This window comes from Passer domesticus, chromosome 26 (genome assembly GCF_036417665.1).
Source record: "Passer domesticus isolate bPasDom1 chromosome 26, bPasDom1.hap1, whole genome shotgun sequence".
NCBI classification, from domain to species: domain Eukaryota; kingdom Metazoa; phylum Chordata; class Aves; order Passeriformes; family Passeridae; genus Passer; species Passer domesticus.
Genome location: NC_087499.1, coordinates 26,728 through 47,482, shown reverse-complemented (window position 1 = coordinate 47,482; position 20,755 = coordinate 26,728). Strand labels below are relative to the sequence as shown.

At 40.3% G+C, this 20,755-nt stretch overlaps 1 protein-coding gene and 1 long non-coding RNA gene across 3 annotated transcripts; both read left to right on the top strand.

Moving 5' to 3' along the window:
- The first annotated feature begins 8,060 nt into the window (after positions 1-8,060).
- LOC135286295 (uncharacterized) lies at positions 8,061-10,077 on the top strand. Its single transcript, XR_010350699.1, has 4 exons — positions 8,061-8,197; positions 9,654-9,674; positions 9,751-9,771; positions 10,000-10,077. It is a non-coding gene; the product is annotated as an uncharacterized LOC135286295 (long non-coding RNA).
- Positions 10,078-11,579: 1,502 nt separating this feature from the next.
- LOC135286293 (uncharacterized) lies at positions 11,580-20,146 on the top strand. 2 transcript variants are annotated; one of them, XM_064399411.1, is made up of 17 exons: positions 11,580-11,829; positions 12,458-12,478; positions 13,063-13,083; positions 13,299-13,319; positions 13,527-13,550; positions 14,233-14,592; positions 14,760-14,780; positions 15,353-15,373; positions 15,466-15,486; positions 15,841-15,861; positions 15,969-15,989; positions 16,707-16,727; positions 17,086-17,106; positions 17,221-17,241; positions 17,731-17,751; positions 17,855-17,875; positions 19,103-20,146. In XM_064399411.1, exons 6-17 carry the CDS (start codon positions 14,250-14,252, stop codon positions 19,816-19,818), a joined length of 1,269 nt encoding a protein of 422 aa, XP_064255481.1. In that variant the 5' UTR covers positions 11,580-11,829; positions 12,458-12,478; positions 13,063-13,083; positions 13,299-13,319; positions 13,527-13,550; positions 14,233-14,249; the 3' UTR covers positions 19,819-20,146. The 2 variants fall into 2 exon arrangements, with proteins under 2 accessions (XP_064255481.1, XP_064255482.1); XM_064399412.1 differs by lacking the exons at positions 11,580-11,829; positions 14,760-14,780 and having other exon boundaries at positions 12,361-13,319.
- Positions 20,147-20,755: the final 609 nt, after the last annotated feature.

The window sequence follows — 20,755 nt, the reverse complement described above, 5'->3', positions numbered from 1 at the left end:
GCTGCTCCGCAGCTCCGGGCCCCAAATCCCCGATCCCAAACCCTGATCCCACCCCAAACCCGGGCCCCAAATCCCCGATCCCAAACCCTGATCCCACCCCAAACCCGGGCCCCAAATCCCGATCCTAATCCCTGATCCCACCCCAAACCCAGGCCCCTAAATCCCTGATCCTAATCCCTGATCCCAAACCCGGGCCCCAAATCCCGATCCCAAACCCTGATCCCAAACCCGGGCCCCAAATCCCCGATCCCAAACCCTGATCCCAAACCCGGGCCCCAAATCCCGATCCTAATCCCTGATCCCACCCCAAACCCGGGCCCCCAAATCCCTGATCTTAATCCCTGATCCCACCCCAAAGCCAGGCCCCCAATCCCGATCCTAATCCCCGATCCCAATCCCCGATCCCAATCCCAAACCCAGGCCCCTCACCCCAAACCCGGGCCCCAAATCCCCGATCCCAAACCCTGACCCCAAACCCAGGCCCCATATTCCCGATCCTGCCCCAAATCCCTGATCCCACCCCAAACCCGGGCCCCAAATCCCTGATCCCAATCCCTGATCCCTCCCCAAATCCCCAATCCCCGATCCCACCCCAAACCCAGGCCCCAAATCCCCGATCCCAATCCTTGATCCCAATCCCAAACCTGGGCCCCAAATCCCCGATCCCAATCCCCGATCCCGCCCCAAACCCGGGCCCCTCATCCCAATTCCACCCCAAACCTGGGCCCCAAATCCCTGATCGCAATCCCTGATCCCAAATCCCCGATCCCACCCCAAATCCCCAATCCCAAATCCCCGATCCCACCCCAAACCCGGCCTGGGGGAGCAGCCGGGGCCGGTGAGTCCATGGAGGCCGGGATTGGGGGATTTTTTTGGGATTTTTTGGGGATTTTATGGGGATTTTATGGGGTTTTTATGGGGATTATGTGGGGATTTTACAGGGGTTTTATGGGGATTTTTAGGGGATTTTTGGGGGGGATTTATGGGGATTTTTGGGGGATTTTTGGGGGATTTTTGGGGGGATTTTTGGGGGATTTTTTGGGGATTTTTGGGGGATTTTTGGGGGATTTTATGGGGGAATTTTTGGGGGAATTTTATGGGGATTTTTGGGGGATTTTTTGGGGATTGGGGGATTGGGGGATTTGGAGATTATTTGGGGATTTTTGGGGGATTTTTTGGGATTTGGGGATCTGGGGATTTGGGCATTTTTTAGGCATTTTTGGGGGGATTTTTTTGGGGGGATTTTTTGGGGATTTGGGAAAACTCCTTCCCTGCCCTCACTCCCCGGGGCTGGAACATTCCCAAAATTCCCAATTTTTCCTGGAAAACCCAAACCTGACCCAATTGTTGCCTTTTCCCCCAGGCTGAGGATCCTGGCTGGGAGCGGCGCCGTGATGGAGCCCGGTGGGTGCAAATTCATTTTTCTGGGGCAGAAATTGATTTTTTGGGGTAGAAATTGAATTTTTTGGGGTGGAAATTGCTTTTTGGGGTACAAATTGATTTTTTTGGGGTGCAAATTCTTTTTTTGGGGCAGACATAGATTTTTTTTTTGGGGTGGAAATTGAATTTTGGGGGTAGAAATCGAATTATTTTGGGTGCAAATTCTTTTTTTGGGGGGCAGAAATTGATTTTTTTGGGGTGCAAATTGCTTTTTTGGGGTGGAAGTGCATTTTTGGGGGTGGAAATTGATTTTTTTGGGGTGGAAATTGATTTTTTGGGGCAGAAATTGCTTTTTTGGGGTGGAAATTGCTTTTTTGGGGTGGAAATTGCTATTTGGGGTAGAAATTGATTTTTTTGGGGCAGAAATTCATTTTTTTGGGGGTGCAAATTGCTTTCTTTGGGTGGAAATTGATTTTTTTTGGGGTGCAATTTGATTTTTGGGGGTGCAAATTCATTTTTTGGGGTGCAAATTCATTTTTTTGGGGTGGAAATACATTTTTTTGGGGTGGAAATGCATTTTTTTGGGGTGCAGATTGCTTTTTTTGCGGAGCAGCTGCCAACTCCCGCCTCCTTTGCCCCCAAATCCGGCCTCGCCTCCCAGGGGTGCCCCCCGCCTCCCCTCCTCCCTTTTGGGGGGAATTTCCCAGATTTGCACCCCGAAATTCCCGGTTTGCTGTTCCTGGCTCAGCCCGACTCGCCATTAATTAATTAAATATTGATTTAATTAAGCTGGGCGCTGGTTCCCCTGCGGGCAGGCCCCAAACTGACCCAATTTTGGGATTTTTTTTCCTTTTCCAGGGGAAAATGCAGCTCTGGGTGAGGGGATTTCCTTTCCCCGGAATGTTCCGGGCCGAGTTCCAGAGCCCCGGAACTCCGCCCTCGCTCCCCATTAGTTCCTCTTCATTTCCCCCTTTTTTCCCTTTTTTCCCCTTTTCCCCCTTCTTTCCTTTAATTCCCCCCGTTTTTCCCTTTTTCCCCCTTTATTTTCCCCTTTTTTCCCCTTTATTTTCTCTTTTTCCCATTTATTTCCCCCCCTTTTTTCCCCTTTAATCCCCCCCTTTTCCCTTTTATTTTCCCCCTTATTTTCCCCCTTTTTCCCGTTTATTTTTCGCCTTTATTTCCCCCCTTCTCTCCCTTTTATTTTTCCCTTTTTCCTCTTTATTTTCTCCTTTTTCTCCTTTATTTTCCCCCCCTTTTTCCCCTTTATTTTTCCCCTTTTATTTCCTCCCTTTTACCCCTTATTTTCTCCCTTTTACCCCTTATTTTCTCCCTTTTTCGCCCTTATTTTCTTCCTTTTCCCCCTTTTCCCCTTTATTTTCCCTATTTTTCTCCCTTCTTTTCCCCTTTTCCCCCTTTATTTTCCCCCCTTTTTCCCTTTTTTCCCCTTTATTTCCCCCCTTTTTCCCCTTTATTTTCTCCCTTTTTCCCTCCATTTTTCCCGTTTTCTTCCTTTATTGCCCCCATTTTTCCCTTTATTTTCTCTCATTTTCCTCCTTATTTTTCCCTTTTCCCCCTTTATTTTCCCTATTTTCCCCTTTATTCTCCTCTTTCCCCCCCTTTTTCCCCCTTTTCCCTCCTTTTTCCCCTTTATTTTCCCTTTCTTTTTCCCCTTTATTTTCCCTTTCTTTTTCCCCTTTATTTTCCCCCTTTATTTTCCCCCTTTATTTTCCCCTTTATTTTCCCCATTTCCCCAATTTTTCCCCATTTTCCCCCAATTTTCCCCATTTTCCCCCATTTTCCCCATTTTCCCCCCATTTTCCCCATTTCCCCCCATTTTCCCCATTTTTTCCCCATTTTCCCCCATTTCCCCCCATTTTTCCCCATTTTCCCCATTTCTCCCCATTTTCCCCATTTCTCCCCATTTTCCCCCATTTTTCCCCATTTTCCCCCCATTTTCCCCATTTTCCCCATTTTCCCCATTTTCCCCATTTCTCCCCATTTCCCCCCATTTTTCCCCATTTTTCCCCATTTTCCCCCCATTTTCCCCATTTCCCCCCATTTTTCCCCATTTTTCCCCAATTTTCCCCCATTTTTCCCCATTTTCCCCCCATTTTTCCCAATTTTCCCATTTTTCCCCCACTTTCTGACCCCTCTCCCTCTCTCCCCTCCCCAGAGGAGCGCGACAGGCGGATCAGTGAGTGCCTCTTCCCTTCCTCATTAACCCCTAATTAATCATTAATTGCCGGGATCCGGGGGATTTTGGGCTTGAAAAATTCGGGATTTTGGGTCTTTTTGTCCCTGGGTGCTGGGGTGGGCCCAGACCTGCAAAAACCCCAAATAAATTGAATTTCCTTTTTTTTCTTATTTCAGGCAAACTGACCTCCGACCTGGGTAAGGATTTTAATTAATTAAAATTAGAAGTTTGTCCTCGAAATTAAAGATTTGCCTTTAAAATGATAAATTTCTGCTAAAAGGAACAATTTGGGTCCTCAAATGGGAATTTCCCCCTCAATTTGTGCTCAAAATGGGAATTTTGGCCTTAAAATGAAAATCCAGACTTTAATCACGCAAATCAGGGCTGTGAAAAATGAAAATTTGGGGCATTTTGTGCATTTTGAGGTGGCTTTGGGGCTGGTTTTTTCCTCAAAAAAGCAAATTTTTGGGATTGTAGAGAGGGAAATGATAAAAATCCCCTCAGATTGGGGGTTCTGGGGTGGGAGGAGCCGCTTTGGGGATTTAAATATTTATTAATTCCGGGATTTGGGGTGAATTGAGGCTGGTTTTGATTGGTTTTGATTTTATTTCCTGTTTTTTATTTTATTTCCTGTTTTGATTTTATTTCCTGTTTTTTTAGATTTTATTTCCTGCTTTTATTTCTTGTTTTTTAATTTTATTTCCTGTTTTTTATTTTATTTCCTTTTTTAAAATTTTATTTCCTGGTTTTTTATTTTATTTCCTGGGTTTTTTATATTTTATTTCCTGTTTTTCATTTTATTTCCCTTTTTTATTTTATTTCCCTTTTTTTATTTTATTTCCTGTTTTCATTTTATTTCCCTTTTTTATTTTATTTCCTGTTTTCATTTTATTTCCCTTTTTTTATTTTATTTCCTGTTTTTCAGGTGAATCCAGCGCCAAACTCAGTCAGTCCAAGGCCAAATCCTCACTGGAAAGGAAATTTTGGGGTGAAAAATCCCCGTTTGGGGCCGGGGCTCCGGGGCCGCGGCAGAAATGGAGAAATTCTGTCACAATTCTCGTTTTTCTGCTTTTTCCCCTTTTTTTCCTCCTCCAATTCCCAGAGGAACGCGACCGGAAAATCAGTGAGTGCATTTCCCTGCTGGTTTTGGGGCAAAATCCCCGAGTTTTGGGCAAAATCCCCGAGTTTTGGGGCAAAATCCCCGAGTTTTAGGTAAAATCCCCTCGTTTGGGGCAAAATCCCCTCATTTGGGGTAAAATCCCCTCATTTTGGGTAAAATCCCCTCATTTTGGGTAAAATCCCCTCGTTTGGGGTAAAATCCCCTCATTTTGGGTAAAATCCCCTCATTTTGGGGTAAAATCCCCGAGTTTTGGGGTAAAATCCCCTCATTTTGGGTAAAATCCCCTCGTTTGGGGTAAAATCCCCTCATTTTGGGTAAAATCCCCTCATTTTGGGTAAAATCCCCTCGTTTTGGGGTAAAATCCCCGAGTTTTGGGTAAAATCCCCTCGTTTGGGGTAAAATCCCCTCATTTTGGGTAAAATCCCCTCATTTTGGGGTAAAATCCCCTCGTTTGGGGTAAAATCCCCTCATTTTGGGTAAAATCTCCTCGTTTGGGGTAAAATCCCCTCATTTTGGGTAAAATCCCCTCATTTTGGGTAAAATCCCCTCATTTTGGGCAAAATCCCCTCATTTTGGGCAAAATCCCCTCATTTTGGGGTAAAATCTCCTCGTTTTGGGGTAAAATCTCCTCATTTTGGGTAAAATCCCCGAGTTTTGGGTAAAATCTCCTCGTTTTGGGGTAAAATCCCCTCGTTTGGGGTAAAATCCCCTCATTTTGGGTAAAATCCCCTCATTTTGGGTAAAATCCCCTCGTTTGGGGTAAAATCCCCTCATTTTGGGCAAAATCCCCTCATTTTGGGCAAAATCCCCTCATTTTGGGCAAAATCCCCTCGTTTTGGGGTAAAATCCCCGAGTTTTGGGTAAAATCCCCTCGTTTGGGGTAAAATCCCTTCATTTTGGGTAAAATCCCCGAGTTTTGGGTAAAATCTCCTTGTTTGGGGTAAAATCCCCTCATTTTGGGTAAAATCCCCTCGTTTGGGGTAAAATCCCCTCATTTGGGGTAAAATCCCCTCGTTTGGGGTAAAATCCCCTCGTTTTGGGGTAAAATCTCCTCGTTTTGGGGCAGACGATCCCGTCCTGGGGAAAAATAGGAAATAATTCAAATTTCACTCAATTTTCCCTGAATTTCACCCCAAATTTCAGCCGAAACTTCCCCCAAATTTCCCCCCAATTTTCCCCCAAATTCCCTCAAAGTTTCCCCCCAAATTTTACCCGAATTTTGCCCAAATTTCCCCCAATTTCCACCCGAATTTCACCCCAAATTTCACCCCAAATTTCACCCCGCATTTCTCCCAATTTCCCCCAAATTTCACCAAAATTCCCTTTTTTCTCCCCAGCCAAGCTCGCTGCCGAGATCCGTGAGTGCCGCTCCTGATCCCCCCGGACTGAGATTTTGGGTTCAAAGTGCCCAATTTTGGGTTCAAATTCCCAATTTTGGGCTCAAAGTGCCCAAATTTGGGTTCAAAGTGCCCAATTTTGGGCTCAAACTGCCCAATTTTGGGCTCAAAGTTCCCAATTTTGGGTTCAAATTCCCAATTTTGGGCTCAAAGTTCCCAATTTTGGGTTCAAAGTTCCCAATTTTGGGCCCAAAGTTCCCAATTTTGGGCTCAAAGTTCCCAATTTTGGGTTCACACTTCCCAATTTTGGGCCCAAAGTTCCCAATTTTGGGCTCAAAGTGCCCAATTTTGGGTCCTTCCTGCTTTTCCCGGGTTCATCCCCGTTTTCCCTCCCCCACAGGAAGACTCACGGCTCTGCTGGGTACGGAGACATTAATTAACATTTTTGGGGGGGTGATGGCTGCTTTGCTAATTAGCGCTGTGGGTTAATGAGGTTAGAGAGAGTGTTTATCAGAAATAAAATTGGAAGTTTCCATAAGTAAATATCAGAAATAAAATCGGAAATGTCCATAAATAAATAAATAAATAAATAAATATTAGAATTAGAAATTTCCAAAAATTAATAAATAAATAAATGTTAGAAATAAAATGGGGGATTTCCATAAATAAATAAATAAATATTAGAAATAAGATTGGAAATTTCCATAAATAAATAAATAAATAAATAAATATTAGAAATAGGGTTGGAAATTTCCATAAATAAATAAATAAATAAATAAATAAATATTAGAAATAGGATTGGAAATTTCCATAAATAAATAAATAAATAAATAAATATTAGAAATAGGATTGGAAATTTCCATAAATAAATAAATAAATAAATAAATATTAGAAATAGGGTTGGAAATTTCCATAAATAAATAAGTAAACAATTTCTGCTGGTTTCCGCTGATTTTTTGATGCTTTTTGCTGATTTCTGCTGATTCTTGCTGGGTTTTTTTCTGATTTCTGCTGATTTTCGCTGATTTTTTGATGATTTCTGCTGATTTTCGCTGATTTGTGCTGATTTTCGCTGATTTTTTGATGATTTCTGCTGATTTTTTGATGATTTCTGCTGATTTTCGCTGATTTCTGCTGATTTTCCTCCCTTTCGGTGCCTTTTTGGGTGGATTTGGGTGGATTTTGGCGATTTCTGCGCAGCCGAGCGCGACTCCGGGCTCCGTAAGTCCCGGAATTCCCAAATTCCCCGAATTCCCTCCTCGCTCCCAATCCCTCCCCTTTTCCCCCCAAAGTTTGGGATTCCCACCCTGGCCGTCCCTGGAGTGAAAACCCATTAAAATTAAAATTAATAACCGTTATTATTAGCATTAATTAATGCACCGCAGCGTGACACTAAGAATAAATTAATATTTCATAAAAATGTAATTAATACAAATTTTAATTTATTGTTGTAGTTCTATTCACAGTATTTTCACCTTATTAATTATTAAAATTATTATTGTGATTCTGCCAATAATACCTTGACCGTATTAATAATTAAAATTATTATTGTGGTTCTATTAATTGTATTTTGACTACATTAATAATTTAAATTATAATTGTGGTTACGCCAATAATATTTTGACTTTATTAATTATTTAAATCATTATTATGGGTCTGCCAATAATATTTTGACTTTATTAATTATTAAAATTATTATTGTGGTTCTGTCAATAATATTTTGACTCTATTAATTATTAAAATTATTATTGTGGTTCTATTAATGGTATTTTGACTGCATTAATAATTTAAATTATTATTGTGATTCTGCCAATAATATTTTCACCATATTAATAATTAAAATTAATGATATCCACTCTTAAAATTTAATGTTTGTTCATGACAAATTTAATATTGGTTCTTAGTGAAAATTGATGGCAAAAATTGATTTTATTAACGACGAAAACGGATTATGTCGGTGTTTATAATTAATTTTTGGTGGGAATCAAGTGTGTAATTACGCTTTATTAATTAATTTCTCTGGTTTCAGGGAAGCTCCGGGCAGAGCTGGGTGAGCGAGGGGGAGAAGGAGCCGGAACGGGAACATTTAATTGGTTTTTAATTTTATTTTGGTTCCATTTCAAACTTTGGTTCCTCTTCCCTCAGCCAAGTGCGACGCCACCATCCGTGAGTGCGACGGCGATTTGGGGGAAATTCCTCAGTTTCAGGGACTTTGGGGGAAAATCCCTGAATTTCGGGCAGTTTGGGGAAAATCCCTGAATTTTGGGCACTTTGGGGGAAATCCCTGAACTTTGGGCACTTTGGGGGAAAATCCCTCAATTTCGGGGAGTTTGGGGGAAATCCCTGAAGTTTGGGGAGTTTGGGGGAAAATCCCTGAATTTTGGGGAGTTTGGGGGAAAATCCCTGAAGTTTGGGGAGTTTGGGGAAAATCCCTGAATTTTGGGGAGTTTGGGGGAAAATCCGTGAATATCGGGGAGTTTGGGGGGAAATCCCTGAAGTTTGGGGAGTTTGGGGCAAAAAAATCCCTGAAGTTTGGGGAGTTTGGGGGAAAATCCCTCAATTTCGGGGAGTTTGGGGGGAAATCCCTGAAGTTTGGGGAGTTTGGGGAAAATCCCTGATTTTTGGGGAGTTTGGGGGAAAATCCCTGAATTTTGGGGAGTTTGGGGCAAAAAAATCCCTGAAGTTTGGGGAGTTTGGGGGGAAATCCGTGAATTTCACAGGGTTTGGGGGGAAATCTGTGAATTCCAGAGAATTTGGGGGGGAAATCCCTCAATTTCAGGGAGTTTCGGGAAAAAATCCCAGAATTCCAGAGAAATGGGGGGGAAAATCCCTGAATTTCACGGAATTTGGGGAAAAATCCCTGAATTCCAGAGAGTTTGGGGGAAAATCCCTGAATTTCACGGAATTTGGGGAAAAAATCCCTGAATTCCAGAGAGTTTGGGGGAAAAACTCTTAATTACATTTAATGTGGGGGGAAAATCCCTGAATTCCAGAGAATTTGGGGGGAAATCCCTGAATTTCAGGGAGTTTGGGGGAAAATCCCCGAATTCCATTTACTTTGGGGGAAAATCCATGAATTACATTTAATTTGGGGGGAAATCCATGAATTTAATGGAATTTGGGGGGAAAATCCATTAATTCCATTTACTTTGGGGGAAAATCCCTTAATTCCACAGGGTTTGGGGAAAGTCCCTCAATTCCAGAGAATATGGGGGGAAAATCCCTGAATTTCACAGAATTTGGGGGGAAAATACCCAAATTTCACAGAATTTGGGGAAAATCCCCCGGGATTGGAGGGCTGGGGAGGCTGAGCTGGAATTTGGGGGGGAAAGGGAAAAAAAGGGGGGAAATGGGGAAAAATATGAAAAAAAATGGGGAAAAAATGGGAAAAAAAGGGGGATAAAAGGGAAAAAAGGGGGAAAATGGGGAAAAAGGGGGAAAAATATGGAAAAAATGGGGAAAAAATGGGGATAAAAGGGAAAAAAGGGGGGGAAGGGGGGAAAATGGGGGAAAATGGGGGAAAAAGGGAAAAAAGGGGAAATAATGGGGAAAAAGGGGGAAAAAAGGGTGCAAAGGAAGATCTGGGCCCCGAAATTTGGGAATTGCCGGGTTTTGGCTGCAGGGATCTTCACGGTGGAGCTCGGTGAGTCCCGCCCCGCCCCGGCCCCTCGGTAATTAGCGCTCCGTTCATTAATGCCAATTAACCCCCGCCCGGCCAGGGGAGCGGCACACGAAAATCGGTGAGTTTGGGGTTTGGGCCCCAAAAACCCCGGGAGGGAACCCCAAATCCCCCCCCCAAATGGGAATTGGGGCTCCAAAAACGGCAATTTGGGCTCAAAATTCCCTTTTCTTCCCTTTTTTCCCCCTTTTTTTCCCCTTTTTCCCTTTTTTTTCCACGTTTTTTCCCCCTTTTTCCCTTTCTTTCCCACGTTTTTTCCCCTTTTTTTCCCTTTTTTCCCTTTTTTCAGGGGAACTCACGGCCGATGTGGGTGAGTGGATCTCGTTATTCTGCATTTTGGGGGGAATTGGGTAAAAAATTGGCACTGGGGACTATTACTGTTATTATATTATATGACATTATATTATATTATATTATATTATGTAATATATTACAATATATTATATATTATATTATATTATATTATATTATATTATATTATATTATAATTATGTTATATTATAAATTATTATGTTATAATTGCATTCTATAGTATTTTAATGTCACATTATGTTGTTTATTATATCACACTATATTACATTACATTATTTTTATTTTTGCTTTTATTTTTATTTTTCTTTGTGTTCTTATTTTTATTTTTACTTTTTTATTATTTTACTTTATTTTTAATTTTATTTTATTTTATTTTTATTTTTAATTCTATTTTATTTTATTTTATTTTACTTTATTTTATTTTATTTTATTTTTTTTATTTTTACTTTTATTATTTTACTCTATTTTTATTTTTACTTCTATTATTTTACTCTATTTTTATTTTTACTTTTGTATTTTATTTTATTTTTATTTTTATTTTTATTTTTACTTTTTTTATTTTATTTTTATTTTTATTTTTACTTTTCAATTTTATTTTATTTTTATTTTTAATTTTACTTTTTAATTTTATTTTATTTTTATTTTTAATTTTAGTTTTTAATTTTATTTTATTTTTAATTTTCCTTTTTTTTAAATTCTATTTTTACTCTATTTTAGTGTCATTTCTGTTTAATTCCATTTTTCATCCCCCGCTCCCAGAGGCGCTCGGCCGGCAGCTCCGTGAGTGCCCGAGCGTTCCGCGACAATTCCCGACATTCCCGACAATTCCCGCCCTGCCAACCCCAATTCTCCTTTCTCCTCTTTTCTCCTCTTCCCCCAGAGCAGCGCCAGGCCGAGCTGGGTGAGCAGGGGGCGTTCCCCTCCTTTTTGGGGGGATTTCCACCAAAACCAAAACTGGGGAGGGGAGTTTGGGCTTGGGTTTGGTTTAGAGGGGCGGGTGTGAAAGAAATAAAAATTAAAAAAAATAAAAATAAAAAATAATAAAAAATAAAAATAAAAATAAAAATAAAAATAAAAATAAAAATAAAAATAAAAATAAAAACAAAAATAAAAATAAAAATAAAAATAAAAACAAAAATAAAAATAAAAATAAAAATAAAAATAAAAATAAAAATAAAAATAAAATAAAAACAAAAATAAAAATAAAAATAAAAATAAAAATAAAAATAAAAATAAAAATAAAAATAAAATAAAAACAAAAATAAAAATAAAAATAAAGTATTTATTAAATAAATGCGGGCTATTGAATAAATTTCTTTTCATTTAATTCTGTTTATTTACGTAATTCTTTTCATTTTTACGAACGTGATTCGTTGGATGTATTCATTAATTTAATTCCTCAGTAAGAAATAATTAGGACTGCTCATTAGCAGCACTAATTGCGATTATTTCCCTGCAGAGGCGCGGCACCGGCGGCTCCGTGAGTACCGGGGGGGCTCGGGGTGTTGGGCTGGGGAAGCACAGGGGATGATTCGGAATTTTCAGTCATTCTTGTGCTTCTTGATTTCCCAACGGTTCATCTGAATTCCGAATTTTCTAGAAATTCTTTGTGCGTCTTGATTTTCCAATGGTTCATTTGAATTCTTATTTTTCAGTAATTCTTTGTGGTTATTGATTTTCCAACAGTTATTTTTAATTCCGTTCGAATTTTTGCCATTTTCCCAGAACTGATTCGATTTTAGGCGGTTTTAAATCGATATTTATTGGAATCATTTTGTTCCTTTAGGGGAAAATGAAGCCGAGATCAGTAAGTCAGAGACTTTGGATTTATATTTATATTTATATTTATATTTGTATTTGTATTTATATTTGAAATTATATTTATGTTTACGTTTATATTTATATTTATTTTTATTTTTATTTATATTCATACATTTCTATTTCTATTTCTATTTCTATTTCTATTTCTATTTCTATTTCTATTTCTATTTCTATTCATCTTTGTATTCATATTCATATGTTAGCTTTAGTTATATTTGAAATTATATTTACATTTACATTTACATTTATACTTATATTCGTATTTCTATTTGTATTTCTATTTCTTTTTATATTTATATTTTTCTATTTATATTTTTCTATTTATATTTCTAGAGATAAATATATTTTTATTCATAAATATATATATTCATAAATATATATGTATATTTATATTTATGTTTATTTATACTTTATATTTATATTTATATTTATATTCATATTTGTATTTATATTTATATTTGTATTTATATTTGTATTTTACAAAACCAGACCCATTTCTATTTCTAACCCTGCCCTGACTAAAACCATCCATCCATTGGGTGGTACAAGTCAATTAGGAATTTTTAATTATGTTCATTATTTACTTTGAATTCATTTCCCTCGGCTTCCCGCAGGGCACCTGAAGGAGCTGCTGGGTGAGTGCCAATTAATTCGGGTGCAGGGAAATAATAATTAAAAGGGAAATTGGGGAGAAAAATGAGAAAAATTCGAGGGAAATCTTGGGGGAAAAAATGGGAAAAATTAATTAATTAATTATTTAATTAATTAATGACGCTGTAATAATGGGAAATAATGAGTAACAATAATTATTAATGTGGTGATAATTTCCATTTTTAATGGGAAATAATGAGTAATAATAATAATTAATAGTGTGGCGATCATTTCCATTTTTAATAATGAGTAATAATAATTAATAATGTGGCGATCATTTCCATTTTTAATGGCACGTAAGTTCTGCAATTTTCTCCCCAAAACGCGTCTGATTTAATTGCTAATTAACATAATTAACCCCTCCCTTTTTAGGGCCTCAGACACAAAATTTACCCCAATTTGGAGTTTCCCCCTCAAAATATCCTGAATTAAAAATTAAAATTGAGGTTTTGGAGTTAAGGGAGCGTAATAATTTTTAAATTTTTTTTAATTTTAATTTTCCTGGCTGTAAAATTTCAGGAAATTGGGATTTTATCCCATTTTTAATCCATTTTTTCTTCATTTCCAGGGGATCAGGACGCTGTGATCAGTGAGTGCCGCTGGGTTTGGGAGAAATTCCCCAGATTTTGGGAATTCACTTTTTTCACAATTCACATTTTGCCACTTGGGCTGGAAATCTGGCCCAAAAACCCCAAAATTAGTGAAATTAAATTTTTAAAAATGGGGATTTAGAGGCACAAAGGCTCTGAATCCATGGGAAGGGAAAAGAAAAATTTAAAATAATTTCATTTTCCTCTTTTTTAGGAAAACTGAGGGGGGAGCTCGGTGAGTGGATTTTGTTCTGGGGATTTTTGGGGTTTTTTCCATAATTAAATTTGGGAATGTGGGGTTGGAGGTGACGGTGGGAGAGAATTAAAAATAAAATCATTAAAAACAAAAATTTCTGGGAAAAAATAAATTAACGAGGCGAGAGGGAGGAGCCAAATCCCGAAAATAATTTGGATTTCAACTCCTTTTCCTGTTTTATTGCAGAGGCGCGGAAGGAGGGGGACGATGGTGAGTGGGAATCTGGGATTTGGGGAATTTCACGGAATTTTAGGGAATTTTTTAGGGAATTTTACAGAATTTTTAACGGGATTTTTTTACTGAATTTTACAGAATTTTTTACAGAATTTTATGGATTTTTAACGGAATTTTTTACTGAATTTTATGGAATTTTTCATGGGATTTTATGGAATTCTATGGGATGTTTTAAATGGAATTTTACAGAATTTTTAAATGGAATTCTATGGATTTTTTTTGTCACAGAGTTTTTCACGGAATTTTACAGAATTCTATGGAATTTTTTACGGAATTTTACGGAATTCCATGGGATTCCACAGAATTTTTTTACTGAATTCCATGGAATTTTTTTACGGATTTTTTTGTGGAATTTTTTACAGAATTTTACGGAACTCTACGGAATTTTAATGGAATTTTTCATAGAATTTTACAGAATGTTTTACAGAATTTTTTACGGAATTTTAATGGAATTTTACCAAATTTTTTACAGAATTTTTAATGGAATTTTACACGGAATTCTACGGCATTCCACGCCATTCACCGTCCCCGCGCTCGTTAATAATTAGCCCCATTCCCGTTTTTTTGTAATTTGCATTTTTTAACCCCTCCCTTTGTGCCCGCGCTGATTTAACTCCGCTCCTGACCCCAAAATTCCCCGGATTTTGACTTTTTCCAGGTGAAATCCCCGAGGAAATGGAGGAAGAACCTGGCGAGGAGGAGGAGGAAGAGGAGGAGGAAGAGGAAATAGAGGAGGAAGAGGCGGAGGAGGAAGAGGAGGAGGAAGAGGAAATAGAGGAGGAAGAGGCGGAGGAGGAAGAGGAGGAGGAGGAAGAGGAAGAGGAGGAAATAGCGGAAGAAGAGGAAGAAGAGGAAGAGGAAGAGGCGGAGTTAAAAGAGGAAGAGGAGGAGGAAAAAGAGGAAGAGGAGGAAAAGGAAAAGGAGGAAGAGGAGGAAATAAAAGAGGAAGGAGAGGAAATAAAAGAGGAAATAAAAGAGGAAGAGGAGGAAGAAGAGGCGAAGGAAGCCGCAGAACCGGGTGAGCCCTCCCCTCCCCAGCCCCAAATTCCCATTTTTTTGCCCCATTTTCCTGCCGGGTTTGGGCTGCTTCCCCCCAAACTTGGGTGGAATAAATGGTGGGGAAATGCCCAAATCCCAGAATTTCCCAAATTCCCGATGGGAATTCCCGTTTTTGGCTCTTTCCAGGTAAAACAAAGGAAGAACCTGGTAAGGAATTGCTGAATTTTCCTTTTTAACCCTAAAAATCCCTTTTTGGACCATTTCCCAAGGTTTTTTTCATAACCAGAAACTAATTATTATTATTATTATTACTATTATTATTATTATTGTTACTATTACTATTACTATTATTACTGTTATTATTACTATTAAATTTATATTTTTATTATTTTATTATTATTACTATTACACTTATTATTATCATTATTATTTTTACTATTACTATTTTTGGTTTTGCCATTATTATTGATGTTTTGTTGTTGCTCTAGAATATTGTTTTGTTATTATATTTTATATTATTTTATATTCATTATGATCTATTTAATATTATTAATTGCTAAATAAGAATATATAGAAATATATCTAATATAAATATTATTTATTCTGTATTTATTCTACAGTATTTTATTATGGATGTTTTGAATAATAATAACAATAATAGTGATATTATAATATTATTATATTATAATTATTATATTAATTTATTGTTATTTTTATTTTTCATTATTTTGAGTAATTTTGAATTATTTTAATTTTGTTTTTTCCTTCCCTTTTTCCAGGGGAAATCGACAGAAAATTCGGTGGGTTCAGTTCCCATTTCTGGGCCGGAGCTGAAGGAAAAATAAAAAAATAAAAATCCCCAAATAATCCCAATTTTCCCTTTGGTTCCCAGAGGAGCTCAGGGCGGCGCTGGGTGAGTCCAGGATCCCAAAACTGGGACAAATTTGGGTTGAAATTTGGGATTTTCAGTTAATATTTGGGGGTTGGATTTAAAAATTCGTTATTTTCATTTAAAGGTCAGGATTTCTACTAAAAAATTTGGGATTTCTACTAAAAAATTTGGGATTAGGATTAAAAATTACATTTTTTTATTTGAAATCTGAGATTTTCATCCAAAGCAGGTTTTGCTGCCGGCTCTGACCTGGGGTTGGGTGATTTTTTTGGGATAATTTGAATTCTTTTCCTCTTTTTTGCTGGCTCTGGCCCCGGGTTGGGTGATTTTTTTGGGATAATTTGAATTTTTTTCCCTCTTTTTTCCCCCTCCCAGAATCCCGCGACGCCAGGATTGGTGCGTGTGCCCCTCCCCCACCCAAAATTCGGGAATTTTGGGAATTTTGGGGATTTTGGTTCGTTCTGAAACTGAAACTGAGGAGTTTTGGGTTTTTCCCCTGGCAGCGGAGCTCTCGGAGGCGCTCGGTGAGAAAAATTTGGGAAAAAATAATTATATTTATGTATAAATTATATAAATATGTAATTCAGAATTTTATTAATTACATACAATAATTTGTGCATAATTAATAATATTATAAATTACGTATTTATAAAATTGATATGTAAGTAGAAATTTATATATAAATTATATAAGTATGTAATTTATAATACCATAAATCATATATATAAAAATATAACTATCTATATTAATTTTATATAAATTATATATATTAAAACATTATGTATATACATAAATATTATTATATATAAATGTATGCAAATATTATTATAATTTGTAATTACTGTGTTCCAGCAGTTGCGGATTTTGCGGTTCATACACATAAAATCTGCCATTTTCCTCACTTATTATATATTTTATTCATTTTTATTAAATAAAATTTTATTTTATTGGAATATTGTGGTTTATTGATATAGTTTTTAATATGGCTTATTAATATAGTTTTTCATATCATTAATTAATGTAGTTTTTAATAAATACAGATACAAATATATAAATATAAATACAAATAGATAAATATAAATATAAATATAAATATAAATATATAAATATATTTCTATTATTTAATATATCTTAAATATATTTAAATGCACGACCTAATTAAAAATGTCATAGATTTAAATAATCTTTTAATTATTTGCTTTTTGATAATGTTTCCCTGGATTTTGTCCAATTTCCCACAGAACAACGGGACCGGCGGATCGGTGAGAGTCCAAAATGGGAATTTTGGGAAAAAATGGGAATTCTGGGAGGAAAATGGGGATTCTGGGAAATGGGAATTCTGGGAGGAAAATGGGGATTCTGGGAAATGGGAATTCTGAGAAAATGAGAATTCTGGGAAAATGGGAATTCTGGGAAAATGGGAATTCTGGGAAAATGGGACTTCTGGGAATGGGAATTCTGGGAAGGGGAATTCTGGGAATTGGGAATGCTGGGAAATGGGAATTCTGGAAAAATGGGGATTCTGGAAAAATGGGGATTCTGGGAAAATGGGAATTCTGGGAAAATGGGAATTCTGGGAATGGCCCCTCGTGGGAATTCTCATTTTTCCTCCTTTTCCAGCGGAGCTGAACGCGGAGCTCGGTGAGTCCTGGGGGGGAAATCTCTTCTCTTTCCTTAATTGCAGAAATTAATTGCCCGGGGAACCGTTTTCATCCTTAATTTCTTCATCAATTCCAATCAATTTTCGTTTTCCAGAGGAATCCCGACTGAGGATCTGTGAGTGTCCCATCCCAGGGCTGCTTTATTTCTGTTTAAATAAAATTAAACCATTTTATTTCCTTTATTTTCCTATTTTATTTCATTTTTTTTTTAATTTTACATAATTTTTTCTGCTTTATACTGATTTATTTTAATTTTTTAAATTTTTTTTTAATTTAATTTTGGGGTTTTTTCCTATTTTATTTCATTTTTTTTAATTTCACATCATTTTTTCTACTTTATACTGATTAATTTTAATTTTTTTATTTTTTCTACTTTATACTGATTAATTTTAATTTTTTTAAATTTTATTTTTTTTTTTTTTAATTTAATTTTGGGGTTTTTTCTTATTTTATTTCTTTTTTTTTAAACTTTAAATAATTTTTTCTACTTTATACTGATTTATTTTAATTTTTTTTAATTTTATTTTTATTTTTTTTAATTTAATTTTGTTTTTCCACCCCGTTTTGTCGCCTTTCACTGCTGTTTTTTTGTGATTTCCCGCAGGGCGGTGCCTCGAGGAGCACCGTGAGTGTTCTCCCCTCCCTCCCTCCCTTCTCCTCTCGGAGCCCTCCCCAAGGATTCCTTCATTAATTCCGGTGAAATTAATTAATTTCATTATTCATTTCAGGGAAAGATGAAGAGCAAGTGGGTGAGTCCCTGTGGGAAAGGGACGGAGAGGGGCAGAACTCGGCATTTTTGCCTGGTTTCACCTTTTTTCTCCCCTTTTCCCCTTTCCCCTCCTCTTTCCTGTCGTTTCTCCTTTTTTCTCCCCTCTTTTCCCATTTTTCTCCTCTTTTTTCCCCTTTCCTGTTTCCTTCTCCCCTTCCCCTTCTTGCGCCTGTTCTTCCCCCCCATTTTCCCCCCATTTCCCCTCATTTTTACTCCGTTTCCCCCCATTTTCCCCTATTTCTCCTCCAATTTTCCCCCTCATTTTCCCCATTTCCCCCAATTCCCCCCATTTCCCTCCATTTCCCCCCATTTTCCCCCTATTTCTTCTCCCATTTCCCCCTCATTTTCCCCATTTCCCCCATTATTTCCCCCCATCCCCCTCCTTTCCCCCCCATTTCTCCCTCATTTCCCTCCCCATTATTTCCCCCCCATTTTCCCCCTTTCTCTCCCATTCCCCCATTAATTCCCCCCTCATTTACCCCCATTTCCCCCCTCATTTCCCCCATTTTCCCCCTATCTCCCCCATTTTCCCCCCATTTCCCCCCATTTTTCCACCCCATTCCCTCCCCATTTCCCCCCATTTTCCCCCAATCTCCCCCCATTATTTCCACTCATTTCCCCCCTCATTCCCCCCCATTTCCCCCATTATTTCCCCAATCTCCCCCCATTATTCCCCCCCATTTCTCCTCCATTTTCCCCCTATTTCCCCCTATTTCCCTCTCATTTCCCTCCATATTTCCCCCCATTTTCCCACATTATTTCCCCCCATTTTCCCCCCATTTCCCACCCATTTTCTGACCCCATTCCCCCCCATTATTTCCCCCCCATTTTCCCCATTATTTCCCCCATTATTTCCCCCCCATTTCCCCCCATTATTTCCCCCCTTTTTCCCCCATTTCCCCCCATTATTTCCCCCCTCATTTCCCCCATTTCCCCCATTATTTCCCCCCCCATTTCCCCCATTATTCCCCCCCCCATCCCCCCCATTATTTCCCCCCCATTTTCCCCATTATTCCCCCCTTTTTCCCCCATTCCCCCCCATATTTCCCCATTATTTCCCCCATTATTTCCCCCCATATTTCCCCCCATATTTCCCCCCATTTTCCCCCATTTTCCCCCTATCTCCCCCATTTTCCCCCCATTTCCCACCCATTTTCTGACCCCATTCCCCCCCATATTTCCCCCCCAAACCCCCCCATACCCCCAGCCCACGTCACCCTGGACCCCCTCACGTCCCACCCGCGCCTGCAGCTCTCCCCGGACGGGCTGGGCGCCCGCTGGGCCTACGCCGACGCCGACCCCGCCGCGGCCATGGCAGGCCCCGAGCGCTTCGCGGCCCGCGCCGTGCGTGCTGGGCAGCCCCGGCTTCACCGCCGGCCGCCACACCTGGACCGTGGCCGTGGCGCGCGGCCCCTTCTGCGCCGTGGGCGTCAGCCGCGCCTCGGTGCCGCGCCGCGGCCCGGCCTTCGGCCCCGGCGCCGGCGTCTGGGCCGTGCAGCGCTGGCCCGGCGGCTGCCGGGCGCTGACCGAGCCGCCCACGCCGCTGCCGCGCGCGCCGCGCCGCCTGCGCGTGGCCCTGGACTACGAGGGCGGCGGCGTGGCCTTCTTCGACGGCGACGGCCCCCGCGGCGCCGCGCCGCTCTTCGCCTTCCCGGCCGCCGACTTCGGCGGGGAGCGCGTGCGGCCCTGGTTCTGGCTGGAGCTGGGCGAGATCTCCATCGAAAAGTGACCCCAAAACTCCTGCCAGGACACGTGTCCAGTCCTGGTCCTGGCCGGACATGTCCAGTGACCCCAGGACACGTGTCCAGTCCTGGTTCTGGCTGGAGCTGGGCGAGATCTCCATCGTCCAGTGACCCCAAAATTCCTTCATGGACATCACCTTCACCCCTGGCTGGACACGGGGAGATCTCCATCATCCAGTGACCCCAAAACCCCTCCATGGACATCACCTTCACCCCTGGCTGGACACGGGGAGATCTCCATCGAAAAGTGACCCCAAAACTCCTGCCAGGACACGTGTCCAGTCCTGGTCCTGGCCGGACATGGGAGATCTCCATCGTCCAGTGACCCCAGGACACGTGTCCAGTCCTGGTTCTGGCTGGAGCTGGGCGAGATCTCCATCGAAAAGTGACCCCAAAACTCCTCCATGGACATCACCTCCGGCCCTGGCTGGTTCTGGCTGGAGCTGGGAGAGATCTCCATCGAAAAGTGACCCCAGGACATCTCCATTGTCCAGTGACCCCAAAACTCCTCCAAGGACAGCGCCTCCAGCCCTGGCTGGTTCTGGCTGGAGTTGGGGGAGATCTCCATCATCCAGTGACCCCAGAACTCCTGCCAGGACATGCGTCCGGCCGTGGTTCTGGCTGGACACGGGGGATGATTTCCATTGTCCAGTGACCTCAGGCCATCTCCATCGTCCCGTAACCCCAAAACTCCTCCAAGGAACTCCTCCCAGGACAGCGTGTCCAGCCCTGGTTCTGGCTGGAGCTGGGCGAGATCTCCATCGTCCAGTGACCCCAAAATTCCTCCATGGACATCACCTTCACCCCTGGTTCTGGCTGGACACGGGATGATTTCGATTGTCCAGTGACCCCAGGACAGCGTGTCCAGCCCTGGTTCTGGCTGGACACAGGGACAATTTCCATCGTCCAGTGACCCCAGAACTCCTCCATGGACATCACCTTCACCCCTGGCTGGACACGGGGGAGATCTCCATCGTCCAGTGACCCCAAAACTCCTGCCAGGACACGTGTCCAGTCCTGGTTCTGGCCGGACACGGGACATCTCCATTGTCCAGTGACCCCGAAACTCCTCCAAGGACAGCGCCTCCAGCCCTTGTTCTGGCCAGACACGGGGTCAT

Excerpts from the sequence above, each read along its gene's own strand:
- LOC135286293 (XM_064399411.1), top strand. The coding sequence starts at position 14,250 with ATGGAGGAAGAACCTGGCGAGGAGGAGGAGGAAGAGGAGGAGGAAGAG. Across the intron at positions 15,374-15,465 it reads GGAAATCGACAGAAAATTCG|AGGAGCTCAGGGCGGCGCTG; the intron begins GTGGGTTCAGTT and ends TTTGGTTCCCAG. Across the intron at positions 15,990-16,706 it reads GGAGCTCTCGGAGGCGCTCG|AACAACGGGACCGGCGGATC; the intron begins GTGAGAAAAATT and ends AATTTCCCACAG.